The following is a 17,366-nucleotide window of genomic DNA, read 5'->3' on the forward strand; positions in this document are numbered from 1 at the left end:
GGTTTGTTTTCGTTTCTATACTTTTTGCCCCCCGTAAAGCCCGCAGCATCCACCGCGTCCACCAAGCCCGCAGCAGCGAGAGCCAGGCCGCTGTCCGCCGGCAGCCCCAAGCGCCCCGGCACCGCGCCCGCCCCCGCCAAAAAACCCGCCAGCCCCACGGCAGCGCCGGCCGCCAAGCGCCCGGCCCCCGGCACCGCCCGGCCCGCCGGCCCCGCGCCCAAAGACGCCAAACCAAAGGTAAGAACCGCCCCGAGAGCCAAACCGGAGCCCCGCGGCTCAGGAGGGTAAGGCCGGGCTGTGATGCGCTGCCTCACCAGAGCCCCAGTTATTAGTCTCGGCTTCCGTTAACCCGCTTACAGCATCACGTCCCGACCTTTCATTGTGGCTTCACAGCGGAGAAAATTAAACTCGATTGTAGTACCACGGTTTTCCTTGTGAGCTGTCAGCAAGTACACAAGATGATTCTTTATTTCTCCCCATTATTAAAGGAGGGTTTTTAAAATATAGATATGCTACAGACACAGGAGGACTCTTAGATGCAGACAAAAGCACAGGAAAACTACCTGAAGGGCAGTTGTAGCCAGGTGGGGATTGGGCTCTTCTCCCAGGCATCAGCAATAGGACAAGGGGCCATGGGCTTCAACTCTGCCAGGGGAAATTGAGGCTGGAGATGAGAAAGCAATTCTGTGCAGAGAGAGTGGTCAGGATTGGAATGGCTGCCCAGGGAGGTGCTGGACTCACCGGCCCTGGAGGTTTTTAAACTGAGATTGGACATGGCACTTAGTGCCATGATCTGGTCAATGGACTGGAGTTGGACCAAGGGTTGGACTGGATGAGCTCTGAGGGCTTTTCCAACCCACTCCATTGTGTGATTCTGTGATTCTGTGAAAAGCGAATGGAGAGCTTCAGTATTAAAGGAGGGTTTTTAAAATATAGATTAGATACGCTGCAGACACAGGAGGACTCTTAAGTCCAGACAAATGCACAGGAAAACCAAAGAGAGAGCTTCAGTGTTAATATTAAGGGGCATGAATCAGTCTGAGGACTTCAGTATTTCCCACTGCTTGTGTCTGTATGATGCCTGCTCATCATAAAAACTGCACGGAGAGAACTCAACGTGCACTTGCGTGCTTAGCAAATACTGGAGATTTGTAATTCTCCGACAGTGTAATTGTCCAATAATGTAATTCTCCAAACAGAGAAGATTTGTGGACAATTCTTAGTGTTGCACCTTAAAGCTGAAGCAGGGGATCCACATGTAACGTTAAGAACAAGAAATGTCCCCTGAATCTTCCCTATGTTATTATATAGTAGAAGAATTCAGATTTGAAAGGGAATGTTAAAATCTGTTTTGGAAGCTTTCTAAACGCTGGCATTTGTACTGTACGTTTCAGCTGGGATAACTGCATTGGAGTGTCTGCTAAAACTAACTGACAAAAAGTACGAAATCATAGGTGTAATTCTGTAAACAGCGTCTTCAGTTCTAAGTTTTTACATAATTCTGAACCCCCTTTTGATGAAATCACAATCTCATCTCACTCGTTTCCCTGAATGAACTCAGTATTTTGATACTGGAGAGGCCAGTCTGTTTGGAAATACGTGACTTTTCCAGGGACAGACTGGAATAGTTTTCCACGTGAGGAATGAACCCCGGACACCCAGTTCTTAAGTCCACAGAGTTTTAATAAACGCCGCCCTAGCTTAGGCAGCGTTTCTGCCTGTGGAGGGGAGAGGTCTCTGCAAGCATGGCCTGAGGGTGCTGGTTTGTCCAGAAATCAACACCTCCTTCTCGCAGCCAGCGGGGCCTGTGCGGTGTGTCCTGTGCTGAGCATACTCCCTGTGCTGAACATACTCAGTCGCTTCTGCACGCCTTAATGATATTTTAATCTTCTGCATTATAACATTCCAGCGATGTGTAGCTTATGCGTTTGAGCATTTAAACAGTTTTATGTCACGCTTTTTGTTGGCAAGCGCTTGGCCAGTGAAATGCTGTTGGTAACGCGGCCCGTGCGTGTTCAGGTTGCAGATGCGAAGCCGGCGGAGAAGCGGAGCGTGGTCTCCAAGGCTCCGGCCGCCGCCTCTCCCAGAGCCCCGGCCCGGAGCTCCCCCGCTGCTCCCAAGACCACGGCGGCGTCGCCCGGCACCGGCCCTGCGAAGAGCACCGCTGCTTCCCCCCCGAAGCGGCCCACGTGTGAGTGTGCGCTGGAGGGTTCTCCAAAGGGGAATGGCCTGATAGGCTTCGTGACGGTGGGACTGGCTGGGTAGAGGAGAGGGCAGTGCATGTTGTCACCTTGACGTCAGCAAGGTTTTTGACATCTCTCCTCACAGGCAAGCTCAGGATGGACACACGGTGAGATGGGCCATGATGGCAGAGCTCAGAGGGTTGAGATCAGCGGTGCAGAGTCTGGCTGGGGGCTTGTGGTTTGTGGGGCTCCCCAGGGGACAGTGTTGGGTCCAGTCCTGTTCACCCTGTTCATCAGTGACCTGGATGAGGACACTGAGTGCACTCTCAGCCAGTTTGCTGATGATCCCAAACTGGGAGGACAGGCTGACACCCCACAGGCTGCGCTGCCATCCTGACACCTGGACAGGCTGGACTGGGCGGAGAACAACCTGATGAAGTTCAACAAGGGCCAGCGCAGGGTCCTGCACCTGGGGAGGAACAACCCCAGCACCAGTACAAGTTGGGGTTGAGCCGCTGGAAAGCAGATTTGCATATAAGGACTTGAGAATTCAGGTTGACCAGGAGCAAAAAATGTGCCTGTTTGGCCAAGAGGCCAACAGTACCTGGGGTGTGTGAGGAAGAGTGTGAGCAGCAGGTCAGGGAGGTGATCATCCCACTCTGCTCTGCCCTGCTGGGGCCACATCTGCAGTTCTGGGTCCAGTTCTGGGCTCCCCAGTTCAAGAAGGACAAGGAACTACTGGAGAGAGTCCAGGGAGGGACACAAAGACACTGAGGGGTCTGGAGCATCTTTGTGATGAGGAGACTGAGAGAGCTGGGGCTGTTGATCTGGAGAAGCTGAGAGGGATGTGATCAACGGATCAACATCTCAGGGTGGGTGTCAGAGGATGGACCAGACTCTGTTCAGTGGTGCCCAACGCCAGGGTGAGGGGCAACGGGCACAGACTGAAACACAGGAGGCTCCATCTGAACATGAGCAGAACCTTGTGTGCTGGGAGGTGCCAGAGCCTGGCCCAGGCTGCCCAGAGCGGGTGTGGAGTCTCCTGCTCTGAGACATTCAAACCTCCTGAACCCACCTGTGTGATCTGCTCTGTGACCCTGTGTGATCTGCTCTGGTGACCCTGTGTGACCTGCTCTGTGACCCTGTGTGACCTGCTCTGTGGCCTCTGGTGACACAGCCATTTCTGAGAGGCTGCTGTTGGCCAGGACTCCTGAGAGGGGCGACCAGGGTACCTGCCAGTTGGGAGGTGACTTGAAGCTCAGCGATAACAGCACGAGAAGAGACCGCAGGTCGGGCTCTTTTCTCTCCAGGGCTTCTTCCTCCAAGACCAAAGCTGAATGACCTTCGGGGCCAGTTTGGGCCAGCTCTGTGTGAGTCAGGGTTAAAACAGTTACTGAATGTGCTTGATTTAAGAAAAATTAGGCTATTGCCTCTGTATTTTGCCATAGTAACAGTCAGAATAAACACTAAACCCAATGTAAATCTTGGGAAAAGCCAATCTCCAGAAGATTTGAAGCACTCAGGAGTGGAGGATTTGCTGGTGCAGGGAGAATTTGGAGCTGAATCCCATCAGATTCACTGGAAAACTGTATCCTGCTCCGGCTGTCGCCAAAGAGGGAACTCCCCGTGGGGTTTCACAGTCAGCACAGAACGTGAGCACCACACTGGCATCTTGAAAACACTGTTTTCGCTCATTTTAATGGAACTGTGGAGATTTAACATCAGATAAAAATGCAGTTAAATGTCCTCAAGTCTTTTCAAATGGCTCGACCTCATTGGCAAAACATGCCAACGAACACGTCAAACTAATAATAGGTATTGCCTGATTTGTCTGAGAGTACCAAAGAGAGAATTCATGAACTGTCTTTTCCAACAGGATTAGGAGTGTTTTGACTATGGTCAAGTATATTGGGCTGATGTTCATTTTATACTTTAGGGGAAAATATAATGAATCCTGTGTAGGGGAAACAATGCACTCGCCAAGAGCCACCTATCGTACCCGATCCCCTGGACGCCTTTGAAGTGCATTTCGGGTGGTCTTTTCTGCAAACCGCAGCCAGAACCCTTGGCAGCTTCTAACGAGCTCGGTTCATTTCTCCTTCCCAAACTGAGGCGCAAACAAAGAGGCGTTTTTGGTGCCGTTTGAAAGGAGACGATGAAAGGTCAGCGATGCAGAGAGGCAGGAAGGTCGTTCCAGGTGGTGACATGTTGGGAGGAGGAGGCGTCTCTCCAAGCCCAAATATCCTATAACTCCATGAAGAGTTCGCGGGACCCGACGGGGAGTCACAAGGAGCCAGCGCTGACGATTCCCTTTGGGCCGAACACGCGCAGCTTCAGCTGGTGCGAAGATGGAGACGGAGAGCTGGATCTCTTCCCATCACAGTTTAGTTCTCATTTCCCAGCGCTGAGACAGGGAATGTGTTTTTCTGGCTGAAGATGGTGTTTCGGAAGGACATCTGCGCTTGCTTTTCGCTTCCTTGGGCTTTGCTCGAGCGTTTAGTCATTCTGGCTGTTTGAAAACGTGTGTTTAGTGGCGCGGTTCGAAGTGATACGGTTTCACTCTTCCAGGTGTTAAATACCAGTTGCGTTCTCCACTAAAGGCGCACCATGGGCTGTGTGGTGCTTGGTTTTCTTATTTTTCTTATTATTTTCTAATTCTCCCCCCTCTCCGTGGCAGCGACTCTGGTGTTTGTACCAGCCCCAGCTCTGCGTCACGTCAGAGCCACATGGGAGTCTCGGGCTGTCCTTAGGGACCATTTTCATCATTCTCCAGGTTTTCAACATCGCACGCTCATTAATAACACGGACAAGAGTGTTCCGGCGTTCGGCTCCACGCCGGCACAAGGAGAAATAGCATCTCTTATGTATTAAAGATCCTCTTCCCTTTACACAAACTAAGCCCGTTCTGTCCATACAGCTTTCCCAGTTGTGGTCTCAAGGAACGAGATCAGGTTGGTCCGACAGGACCTTTTTTGAAGTGTTAGGTGTTAATCATCCGTCTGTCCTGTAGACCTTATTAAATGATCCAGATGTGTTTGATGTCGTCAGCTCCGTGGGGTTCAGTTGAATGTTTAGGATGGGGTGACCACACTAACTCAGCCCGCGCTTACCTGCTTCTCCTGCTCGCCCTTTTCTCCATTGGCGTCCCGTAAACACCCCGACAGCCGCTTGGGCTGAGCTCAAATTCCAACAATGGTAGTGGAAATTAAATACTACAAGATGGGGGTTTTCATAATTTCTAACTCAGCTTGTTTTCTATTTGGTGTTTGTTTTTAACGCCGCCTTCCTGCGGCTGTTGAAGTGAAGCAGATTTTCCCCAAAGTTGTTCAGCACTGCTAGTGAAAAACCTAGAATTTCATCACCAAAGAGCTTTAAAATAAGGTTCTGTTTATCTTTTCCAGTCTGTGCTTTTTCCATGATCAACTTTGTGCATGGTTTTGTTCAGCTTTGAGAAACGGAGACGTGTTCCTGTGCTCTGTGCGGAACAGAACCGGGTCATGATCACTGGTGTCTGCCCGAGGCGTAGTTGAGTGCAGTGATGATTTGGGCTTTACACAGCCCTACCAGGGACCAAAAGGTGTGCACTAACTTCTGTGCAAGGAAACTGGTGTTGGTTAGAATGGATCTATCAATAACACCAAGGTTAGAGAGGAACAAATGTTGTTTTGCTTTTGCTATTTAGTGAAGAAAGCAGCTTTGGGCTTGCTTTGTGTTGGTGGTTTGTGGGTTTTGTTTTGTTCTTTTTTAAGAAATGGAATCGGGATGGGATTATAATAATGTTGGTGAGTGCTGTCACATTCAGAAGGTTATTTTAGGAAAAGGAAAAGCAAACCGTAGCGCAGGTGTGTTGGATCATTGAACGGTGAATCGATCCTTTTGCTGGCAAACGCGAGTGCGTTTTCCTGCTCCGAGGGAACCTCGGCCAGGTGTCCTGACGGAGCAGTTAACTCCTGAGGCGCTGTATTGGTGTGAGAACGGGGCTCTGCGCTGGGCTCCCTCTGCGCACACCGCCCCTCACCTGTGCTTTGTGTTGGGCAGCCATCAAGACGGACGCAAAGCCTGCGGACACCAAGAAAACCTCCGCCAAGTCACCATCGGGTGAGTGTGTTCCATCGCCACCTCCATCACACCCCCTTGCTCGGCGCTGTGTTTATTGAGCAAGCTCGGTACATCCGTAGGGCTCTGACCCATCTTTTCCCCTCTTCTCTCCAACCGATAGCCGCAGCCGACGTGAGCCGCCCGAAGAGCGCGACTGGCAATGCCGTCAAACCCGGCGCCGGCACTGCCGCGGTGCCCGGAGCCGCCAGCCGGCCCAAACCCAAACCCGCTACCCCCAAACCCGCCGCAACCACAACCGCAACCGCAACCGCAACCACGGCAGATGCTAAAAAACCCACGACCGCGAAGGCTCCGGCGAAAGCCAGCACCGTGTCCAAACCGCCGCGCCCGGCCAGCAGCGCTTCTGCTCCGGACCTGAAAAACGTACGGTCCAAAATCGGATCAACAGACAATATTAAACATCAGCCCGGTGGAGGAAAGGTACGTTTCTTCAAATTTGATAACAATCCGCGCTTTGGAACGGTAGCTTTTAAGCATTACAGGTGCTCTCTGCTAATTGGGGTGGCTGTGTCCTCACTGCTCCTCTCGTTTGTGCTCTGCAGAGCTCCTCTGTGGGTTCGTGGTTTATAAGGCATTAACAACGCAGCCATTGCAGCGTACAGAAAGAATCCGCCTGCATGGGCTTTACTGGCACACGGACAGGAATTCCAAACTCTGCGGTTCCGTTTTCCTGTCATACGTAGGAACTAGTTGGTATTGAAAGCTCAAAACCTTGTCTATATAAATATATATGTTCCAAAATGAAAACCTTGTCTGTATTCCAAACCCTGCCTAGAATAGAGGAGCTGAGTCTCCCGCGAGGTGCGGGAGGTGGAATAACACCCGATGACGCAGGAAACCTGGATTCAGGAGCACGTTCCGCAGCACCTCCCCAGCCCTGGGAGCGGGGACTCTGTTCAGCGTGCCAGGCCTAAAGCTGAGATTAAACGGTCTCCATACGCTGCTCTCTTCTGTGGCCACCAGTTGTCCAAGGAGAGCAGAGCTGAACGAGCCGTAGGGAAAAGCGTGTACATAGATACAACTTGGGGCTCTCATCAGTAATGGGCTTAAATTACATTTTCATCCGCCATGTAAATGATAAAGGTTTAGGGATATACCTGCAGCCCTCTTCTGAGGGCTTAAAAAATTGGGTGGATATGCAGAATCTTGGATATCGTATCGCAGGTACACCCATCTTGTCCTGACCGAATGCGTTAGCGGCTTGCCCATAGTCCCAGGGCTTTAATTGCCCCCGAGTGGAACAGACTCACCCACTTCTCTTTGCTGCAGCTCTGCAGTTATTTGGACAAATAAGTCGGCCGAGAACTTTAATCTGATGCCAAGAGGGCACGTTTGGTGCTGGAGCATTAAAGTCAAGGGCGTTGGTGGGCTCGGGTGTTTTATGTTACAGCATCTATACGGGATTTATTTATTCAGATTTAGAGCCCATTAGTTGTACCAAATCATAGCAGAGTCCTCAGAGCTGGGGCGTCTCCCCAGACCAAATGACAAACCTCATCTGGGGAAGAGCTTGGCGGCGCACAGGAGGGCGACCCTTCCGCGTACGGTGTAGTGTGACATAACCAACCCGTTCAGAAAGCTGTCTGGTCAAAAAGAACACGCGAGGTTGTTCTGTTGCTTTAGGCTGTGCTGGGGTCCTGAGGATCGCAGAGCTCTATAGCTCGCAGGGTGATTGTGTCACTTGAAGGGATTCATTTTTACATTTAATTGTGCTGTCCTTCATTTTCTAAATATTTTCTTAGAATTCTTAAGTCCTAACAACCGTACTTGTAAGAGAATTGTCCATTCATAGTGGTATTCATGCTGAGATGTTTCTAGCGTCTGAGGATGCCGTAGGAGCGCTGGGGTTTTTTGTTGGCCGTTGCTGGTAGGTTAGTGAAACACAGGATTTATGCCGAGCCCCCCAAAAGCTGCAGGTTCTGCTGCGTTTATCCTGATGGAGGTTGGCAGCAGAATGGATATTCTCAGGTAGTTGCTGGATTTTTCGAAGACCTGTGAATTCTCATTCATTTTTGTGTTCGGCCGGACGAGCCGCGTCCACCCGCGCTGGGTTAGTTCCCAAAGGGATGGGCTGTAGATCCCAAAGCCTGAGCCAGATCAGCGCGTGGGTGCGTGCGCAGGCGTGGGGGCTCCGTGTCCCGCAGGGCGCCCGGGATGTGTGTTTGCCGCAGCTCTGCTCGGCGCCCGCGGCTGCCGGGCTGGTCCCGCGCTGCCTCACTCAAAGTCCAGCTTTAATTTTTTGGCCAAATTTTGGGGCCACTCGGAGACCTGCCAGCGTGACGGTTGGGGAAATGATGTACTGAGGAACGGCATCTCTGAGGCGTTTTAAGAAATGGAGAATTATTGATTGCTTTGGGCCCAGGGTGCCCGTTCCACCCGTGTCTCAGTGATGTTCCTTCCCCTCCGCCCCCGTAGTTTTATGGTTCCTGTGCCCGAGAACGGCAGCATGTGGGACGTTCTGGGTCATCCGCTCTGAGCGCATCTGGGCGGCTCGTGTTCCCCTGCTCTCCTGCCCGCACTTGTGCTTTTGCTGGTTGAAACCATCCGTTTGTCTCCATCTAGGGGAAAGTAGAGAAAAAGCCAGAATCAGCCGCTGCTGCGCGAAAGTCTGAACCCAATGCGGTCTCTAAAATGGCTCCTACTAAAACAACCGTATCAAAAGAGGGTGCCCCAAAACAGCCCAATGGGAAAGTGAGTTCATTTCAGACTTTTCTCTGTGGGAGATGGAGGAAAACATTTCCGTGTGGGTCACGTTCCCTCTCTTCAGCTCTCCCGCTCTCTCCTGTCGGGTCCCCGTTCCTTGCACAGACACTTTTCCAACTCCTTCTTGCAAACCTGGGGTGCTCTCAGTTGAACGTTCCGATCTCTGTCCTGGGTACCTTTGCCCTGCCTGCTCTAACTATAAATGTTTTCAGAGTTCTCCATTTCCACTTTTGGCTAGAGAAGCTTAATTTTAAGTCAGAGGTTTCCCTTAAGACCAGTTCTTCATGCACAGCACTAGTCTGTAACTGGGGAGAGGGAGCTTTAGTTCAGCGCTGCTTGTTTTCAGGTTGCAGAATATTAAGAACTTCATATTCCCGCAATATTCCCGCCCCAGTTGTATCCAGGCTCTTTAACCCTGTTAATTAGGGGGTCACTGGGTTACTCCGAAGCTGTAGGGACATGGTACATCAGTGGAGCGGATGGGGAGGGAGCGCTGCTTTAATTCCTGTATGATCAGGGACAGGCCCTGTTAATGACCGGACGGGATCTGTACCTGTTAATTAAAGCACCGTACACGTCCGTGGCACGTCGTCAGAGCTGCTGGTGCCCTGAATCCAGTCCCCAGCTGGCCGAGGAGCTTTTGGGAACCGGCTCAAGCGATTCCTTTTGTGCTGGGAATTGATCATCTTTCTAGAAAGTACCCGAGATGCAGCTGCTGCCGCGCTCGTGCTGCGTGAAATAACTGCAGACTAAACACGTGTCCTCACTAACCTTTGTAACCACGGGCTGCTACTCTAACGCAGTTGCTGCCGGTGTGGGTAAAAGCTCACTTAACACACTTGTGGAAAAGTCCAAGTCCTTTTAGTTCCAAGGAGAAACAATTAATGAACATGAGAATGGTGTGATGAAGTTTAAGCGCAGGTTGGTGAGCTGGCTGGTTCTCGTGCTCGGGGCAGCTCCTGGGAGGGCTCCTGGGGCCGCACGCAGGCACCACGGCCACGCTGACCCCGTATCCGGGGATGCAGAAGAGCCCCCACGGTAGCGCTTACGCTCTCGCACTAACTCTGTCTGTGCAGCCTCTTGTTTCCTTCACTTCTTTTCCTCACTCTCCTCCTCAGTTGCTTTCACACCTAATACTGAAGTTAGACTGAGTTTAACACAGCTCCTCGTTTACCCACTGTGTTCGAGCATCGCTCCAGCCTGCCGTATGACAACTCTAACCAGTCCTCTTCCCTTGTGTTGTTTTCCGTTCTGTAACATTCCAGGTCCAGATAGTCTCCAAAAAAGCGAACTACAGCCATGTTCAGTCCAAGTGTGGTTCCAAGGACAATATTAAGCATGTCCCTGGAGGTGGGAATGTAAGTATGGGCTCTGGGCAAGCCGGCTGTCTACTAACTCCTCTTGTGCCGTGTTTTTCTGTGTCACTCGTACCAATGCTGTGTCTTAGGCGGATGTGATAGAATTTCAGGGTTTCCGGAAAGAATATAGGCTAGAGAATTTATTTTTCTCCCCCATGGGATACTGGGTTGATTGTGGGTTTTTCCACAATCTTTCCAAAAAGACTCTGGGACTTGATCTTTGAGCTGCGATTAATTTCTCAATTTGAAGGCTGCTGGTATCTCTGGCAGCGGAGTTGAGCTTATTAAAATAGAAGGCTAATCTTGTAACGTCTGTGTACTTGGTTATTATATCCTGAAAGCATCTGGCAAAAAAACCCCCCAGGGTAACTATCAGATACCAAAGCTCCTGAAAACATGACAGTGATTTGGCAGGCTCCTTTCCTTGCGGGCAGATCTGTGCTACCGCCACAAATCTGCGCTGGCGATAGTTCACAGAAGTACAGGGGTTGGATGCTTTCCAAAAGTGAGGGTTTTTCCATGGGTGTTTCATTGCGGTTCCTGAGCAGCGACGTCCGGTGCCCGCATCTCATCACGCTTCTCAGTGCCCGAGAACCGGCGTCGACAGAACTCCGGGTCTGTTTGTGGAGCGTTTGAGGTGCAAACGCCCCATTTCTGGGCCCAGCCGCACGCTCACTGCAGTCAGGGTGTTTGGTTCAATGTCTGGCTCAGCGGATACGAACGCTCCACAGGACCTGACGTGGTGCCAGCTGCTGTGCCCGCTCTTCCTGGGCAATGTACGTGTGTTTGTCCAGCTGGCCGAACCTTTATGTGACCACTTCTTCTGTAAATCTTCGGGAGAGGCAGCCAGGTTGGGGTTCTCCAACCCGTTCTCCGCAGGGCGGTTACCGGGCGGCAGGAGACAGAACCTGGGGGGTTTGACGCCCCGTTCGGAGTCGCGGGACACGCGGCTCCTTCCCTTCCGCTTGGTGGATTCTCACCCCTGGTGGCATTTGCCATTTTCATGTGATATTTCCATGTCTTTCCCAACGTTTAAAGGAGAGCGCATATGTGTGTATGGAGCTTCCCCTCGAAACGCTCGTACAGGAGAATTCTCGGCACCATAGAAAGAAAAACTGATGTTGTGACCATCATGGCAACTGGATGCCATCATAATACGATTTTTCAGCTACAGATGCTTCTGTTCCTGGTGCAGATTTCCCCTGGTTCTGTCACCCGGGTTGGGAACAGGCCGTTGGTGTTGCTGGTTCGCAGTCAGCTCCAATCGGACCCTTTGGCCGGGCTCCTGTAACCCTCAGGAGCTGTGTTCTATGAGCTGCTTCATTTCGCCGCCCGTACCTTATACAGCCTCTTAGCGGACAGCGAGTCTCATACGCTCCCTTTGTTTTGAGGCCAACAGAAATGTCATTTAAATGCGGGGGATATTTTTTCTTGCTTGATTAATTCCATTAGTGAGCTATCCTTTCTTCCGATGAATCACCAAGCCTTGTCCTTTCCTCTTCGCTGTCCTGGGGACAAGCATGTGCCTGTTTTTCTCTTCCCGCACACTCTCCTTTCACCGTGCACGTTTCTATTTGCTCAACGCGTTAAGCTTTTTGCTTTGAGAACTGAGAATAAGGTGTTTATTATTCCCAGGTTCCCTTTGCCCCAAACCAGCGTCCAACCCCAGAAGACATGTCCGAAAGCAGCAGATGTTGTTCCCACTCGTATTTGCCAAAAACACCTAGACACAAACACGATTAGGTTTCCTGGGTAAAAGCTTTTGCTGTGCTTTATTATTTCCCCCCTCTCTTTTCAAAGAAAGCAACAGTAGGGGTGGATTTTACACCGTGCAGGTAGTGTACGCGTTGTTGAAGATTTAACAGGCGATTTGGAGTGCACATGTATTTCTCTGCCCTTTGGCTCGACCTGCTGAGCTGGGCTGGGAAGCGGTCAGAGACAGAGAATCCAAAAAGCGATGGGGATCAGCCTTTCCGTCCAAGCTCCGAACCCAGCTTTAGGATCTGAAGTTGATTTCTGACACCAGAGCCTGAGTATTTGGTCTGTAAACGCAAACCCAAGTCTCTAAAGGTGTCTCCCATTGCAAACTCGAAGCCACTCGTGGTAGAAATCTGAGCAGAAGTTCAGTTCCATTCAGGTGGAATGTTTGGATCCCCAGGTGAAGTCGTGAGGACTCAGGGCTGATAGTGAATGTTACTGTTTTAAATGCATCCTGTGAAATGCATGCAGGTTTATTCCAGTTCCAAGCAAACAAATGCTCGTTGTGGGAGCCGTGGTGACTCCGCCGGGACCGTGGGGCCGAGGTGTGCGGAACGCGGGGCGCTGGGCACACCGGGCCCGGCTCATCCCCTCCGTACACAGGTGCTCTGCCAATTCTCACTAAGCTTTTAGAGTCAATTGTAAGTGAACAAATTCTTGCCACATCCAAAACCAAAGATTTTTGTATTTTACTGTGAGACGATGTTGGTGTTGACACGACTGGGAGAGGTGAATCCTCACCCAACTACCAGAAGATCCCAGATTGTTACCACAATCATTGTTAACAGAAAGTTAAGTGTCAGCTCAGTGGGCGTTTGGACCAGATGACCACGAGTTCCTTCCAATGTAAATTATCCGATGTTTGTGTGACATGAAAGATCTGCCGCTAGTCAGACAAGAACTTAATCCTGGAACAGGAGTTTTTCATCCTCGTGGAGCTGGGACTCCATTGTGAAGGTGTCAGGGCTGGGACTCTCTGCAATGCACGTGGTCCAACTGTCAGACATGGAATATTTTTTGAGCAAAAAGACAAAAAACCCATGACGTTTTGACTCCACCTTTGTCCCACCCCAGAGAAAACCCTTCTCCCCACACTCAACGGTGTCCCCGAACCCCACGCGGGAACACGGGGCTCGTTGGCTTGGGAGAAGGTGGTTACTGACTCACGAGCATCTCATGATTCCGTGGCTGCATCACCAAACGTCCTGTCACTGCAGGTTTGATTTGCCAGCATCAAGTCACTGGCAGAATGGGGATAGAGAACGTGATTCTGGGCAATAGCTTCCCTGCTGCAGGGCCTGCTCTGGGGACAGCAGGGTGACCACGAGCCAGCACTGGCCCTTGTGGCCAGGAAGCCAATGGTACCTGGGGTGGGTTAGAAGGGGGTGGTCAGTAGGTCAGAGAGGTTCTCCTGCCCCTCTGCTCTGCCCTGGGGAGACCACACCTGGAATATTGTGTCCAGCTGTGGCCCCCCAGTTCCAGCAGGACAGGGAACTGCTGGAGAGAGTCCAGCGCAGCCACCAAGATGCTGGAGGGAGTGGAGCATCTCCCGTGTGAGGAAAGGCTGAGGGAGCTGGGGCTCTGGAGCTGGACAAGAGGACACTGAGGGGGGACTCATTGCTGGGGATCAATATGGAAAGGGGGAGTGTCAGGAGGATGGAGCCAGGCTCTTCTGGTGACAACCAGGGACAGGACAAGGGGCAATGGGTGCAAACTGGGACACAGGAGGTTCCACTTGAAGATGAGAAGCAACTTGTTTGGGGTGAGGGTGGCAGAGCCTGGCCCAGGCTGCCCAGGGGGTTGTGGAGTCTCCTTCTGTGCAGACATTCCAACCCGCCTGGACACCTTCCTGTGTAACCTCATCTGGGTGTTCCTGCTCCATGGGGGATTGCACTGCATGAGCTTTCCAGGGCCCTTCAACCCCTGACACTCGGATTCTGTGACTGTGACGGCGGCTGGAGCAGTTTGTCCCACTGGGGCACCGTGATCCGTCCCCGTGTCCCGTTCTCAGCGGGAGGAAAAGCTGCCAACAAAACCCGACGGTGATTTGTCCGCTCATCAACCACTCCTGGCCGGTGCATTAAAGTCACTGCCATGGGGCTGTTACACGGATCTTTCTCCAGTCCTGCTCCTATGTATATTGGTCACTCCTGTTAATTCAAGACGGCCGCACAGAAAGGCTGCAGGGTGAAAGAAAGGAGAGATGATAGCTTTATTATCTTCTCCTTTTCCTCAGATTTACTGCAGGTTTTAACTCTGGCTCCAGTGACACCCATCTTGGTTTGCTGCAGAGAGAAGCAGGCCCGGTTTCATCAGGGAATGGCCACACGCTGTGTTTTGAGCGGTCTCAAGCAGGAGATGCAGCGTTTTCATTCCCTGTGTTTCGGTCGGTGACAGGCGGCGCTTTTCACGGAGCAGATGTGTCTTTTCTGCTGTTACCGGGCTAACCGGGTCACTACTGAATCCGTGAGACAAAACGCACGGAATGGTGCTAAATGTGGCTAGAGTGTTGACATCCAGTGCCTGGGGACCCCCGGGAGACAGTAACGCAGCGGAACGGGGTGCGGAGGCATTAAGTGTCAGAGGTGGTTGAGGTGGCCCCTTGGCCCCCACATTCCCAGGAGTGTTTCCATGTGCTGAGCTGTTTCTTTTTGCCTCTTCAGGTGCAGATCCAGAACAAGAAAGTTGACCTCTCCAAAGTGTCCTCCAAGTGCGGCTCCAAAGCGAATATCAAGCACAAGCCAGGTAGAAATGTTGCCGTTTCCTCGTGATTTGTCGGTAGATGTTGCACGTCACCCAAATTCAGTCCTGGGCTGCGACTGAAATGGTTTTAAGGGTTTATTGCTTTCAGGGAGTATTTCTAGAAGCTTCTTAGCGATTCCTGGTGGTTTCATCAGCAGAGACGGGGATTAGGAGATGGGAGATTGTATCGGCCCTGTGAAGATAATCTGCTTTGACTCAATTCTCTTCTTTCCTTCACATTTGGAAAAAAGTGGATATTTACCATAGTCAGGAGTCGGGAAGGTCCATCCGTGCTCACAGAGGCTTTGGGAAGATGAAGTGACTTTCCTCTAGTTCTTCAAAGCAGATACAAGGGTCTTTTTAGGCTTCAGTAGCAGCTCCCATCTTACATAACCCACTTTTGGCTCTTTAATGCCACGTTATGGGATGAGCGGCAGGAATTCTGTGCTCCCCGCTGAGAACACAGCGATGACTCAGCTGAATTCCCGCGAATCTCGGGGTTCCTACCCAAGCAACGCCAAGGCCACGGGGCACAGACGGCTCTCAGGTTCGAGGTACCGCGGCCCATTGTCTGGGCTGGCCCTGTGTAGCATCCCAAAGCACGGCCGGTTCGCCGAGTTTTGCTGGTTTGTCCGTGTCTGAGGACACTTCTCTGCACAAGAAAACTGTCGATCGAACAGCGCGCACGAGGGACACAGCTCGCTGACCAGAGCTGCAGACAAGCGCTACAGGCGGGTCTTTGTCTGTCCGGGGGGTTTCCTGCACCCTTTCTGCCAGCCTGTTGGCTTGAAAACCCAACCTTGCCCACGGAGCAGCGCGGTTCAGTGCGGCGGGACTGGCGGAGCACGACCGCGGTGCCACCAGCGCGACCGCCTCTGCCAGCGCTCTGCCACAACACGCTGAGCGCGACAATAGCCGCTCTTGTCCGGGGCTGATTGAAGCAGAATAATCCAGCCAGAATCGGCTGTTCTCATCTCTTTTCACTGATTTTTGTTGGACCGAAAGGGTTGGCTTCCACCCTTGGCCGTGCCAAGTGTCCACGGTGCTGGGGACGGGGGATTTGCTGCTGTTGCTGGGAAGCAAAGTTGAGCTTAGCGGTACTTAAATAGGGGTTTTTGTGAGAAACCTGCTGGAGTGTGGACTGCACTTACAGAACTGCAGTGTTGTAACGCAGGAAAACCTCCAGCCAACACTGTGTGTGTTACCTGGTCGTGTCCCTCCCCGCGTTCCCCGGTGACTCCCGGCGGGGGCCGGCTCTGAGGTGGGACCCTTCTGGTGCTTTAACAAACCGCTCGCTCTTGTTCTAGGGGGAGGAGATGTCAAAATCGAGAACCAGAAGCTGAACTTCAAGGAGAAGGCCCAAGCCAAAGTGGGTTCTCTGGACAACGTGGGACACTCGCCGGCAGGAGCCGTGAAGGTGGGTGCGGCGAGCTCTGCGTCACGGCAGCGGCTGCCTGGGCTCCTCCTTATCCCGCTCCTGATGTAGCTCAGCTTCTCCACCTTCTGTAACCACCTGTGTATTTCTGTGGCGCCTGTTGTGACCCCCGGGAGTCAGCGTGAGTTGAAAATAGGGTGAAACGGCCTCAAGTTGCACCAGGGGAGGTTGCGGTTGGATGTGGGAACAATTTCTTCCCCAAAGGGCTGTGGGGCATTGAACAGGCTGCCCAGGGCAGTGCTGGAGTCACCATCCCTGGAGGGCTGGACAGACGGACATGAGGTTCTCAGGACGTGGGGCAGTGCCGGGGTGGGAGAACAGTTGGACTCAATCTCGAGGGTCTTTTCCAACCAAAATGATTCTATCAGCTCCATCCTGCTCTCTGCCTTCCTTCAGGAGGGGCTCTCAGGCTGGGGGGCACTCATGCTGGGGCTGTTCCGCGAAATGCGGCTGATTCTGAATTACCTGGCGGCTCTGGGAGCAGAGAAAACAACCCTGGTCTGCAGCATCAGAACTGTTAGAACATGGCGTGGGCTTTGCCCCCAGCGGGACAGACAGACAGACAGAGGAGAATCCCCTCCTGAGTCCCTGGGACAGACAGACAGACAGACAGAGGAGAATCCCCTCCTGAGTCCCCGGGACAGACAGACAGACAGAGGAGAATCCCCTCCTGAGTCACCAGCCCCATTCGGACAAAGCAAGAGGCGGGTGCTGAAATATTCCCTGGGGCCACGCCGGGACTCTCCATACAAACCGGCCTGGGAACCCGGGGCTGGGGAAAAGCCAAAAACAACCAGAGGAGCTGCCGGTGTGTGGGTGCAAACAGGGAGTTCCTATAGCGGTGCCCGGTCGGGTCGCTGGAGCGTCTGCTCCGCACCCCGGTGCTGTCCGTGGGGTTTTCGCTGCAGTTCTACAGTCTCACCTGCTGGCAATTAGGCTGATTTTTAACTATTTTCCCCCATCTCTATGGGTGCAAAGAGTGTTGGTGACACTGACCCAGTGCTGTTCTGAGCCCTGATATTCATCCTTGCGATACAGAGACCCGATCCTTTCCCAGGGCGTCCCTGG

General features: G+C 52.2%; 1 protein-coding gene across 9 annotated transcripts in view; it reads left to right on the top strand.

Annotated features, from left to right (window-relative positions):
- Positions 1-17,366, top strand: part of MAP4 (microtubule associated protein 4) — a 144,691-nt gene that overhangs the window by 124,419 nt on the left and 2,906 nt on the right. For 6 of the 9 annotated variants that reach the window (XM_065054872.1, XM_065054876.1, XM_065054877.1 and 3 more), the window contains 8 exons: positions 40-237; positions 2,020-2,191; positions 6,222-6,281; positions 6,403-6,722; positions 8,865-8,993; positions 10,271-10,363; positions 14,785-14,866; positions 16,171-16,280. In XM_065054872.1, coding sequence (XP_064910944.1) covers positions 40-237; positions 2,020-2,191; positions 6,222-6,281; positions 6,403-6,722; positions 8,865-8,993; positions 10,271-10,363; positions 14,785-14,866; positions 16,171-16,280 — 1,164 coding nt within the window. The remainder of the gene's footprint in view (positions 1-39; positions 238-2,019; positions 2,192-6,221; positions 6,282-6,402; positions 6,723-8,864; positions 8,994-10,270; positions 10,364-14,784; positions 14,867-16,170; positions 16,281-17,366) is intronic. The other 3 variants (XM_065054878.1, XM_065054879.1, XM_065054880.1) reach the window with 3 other exon arrangements.

This window comes from Columba livia, chromosome 2 (assembly GCF_036013475.1).
Source record: "Columba livia isolate bColLiv1 breed racing homer chromosome 2, bColLiv1.pat.W.v2, whole genome shotgun sequence".
Taxonomy (NCBI): domain Eukaryota; kingdom Metazoa; phylum Chordata; class Aves; order Columbiformes; family Columbidae; genus Columba; species Columba livia.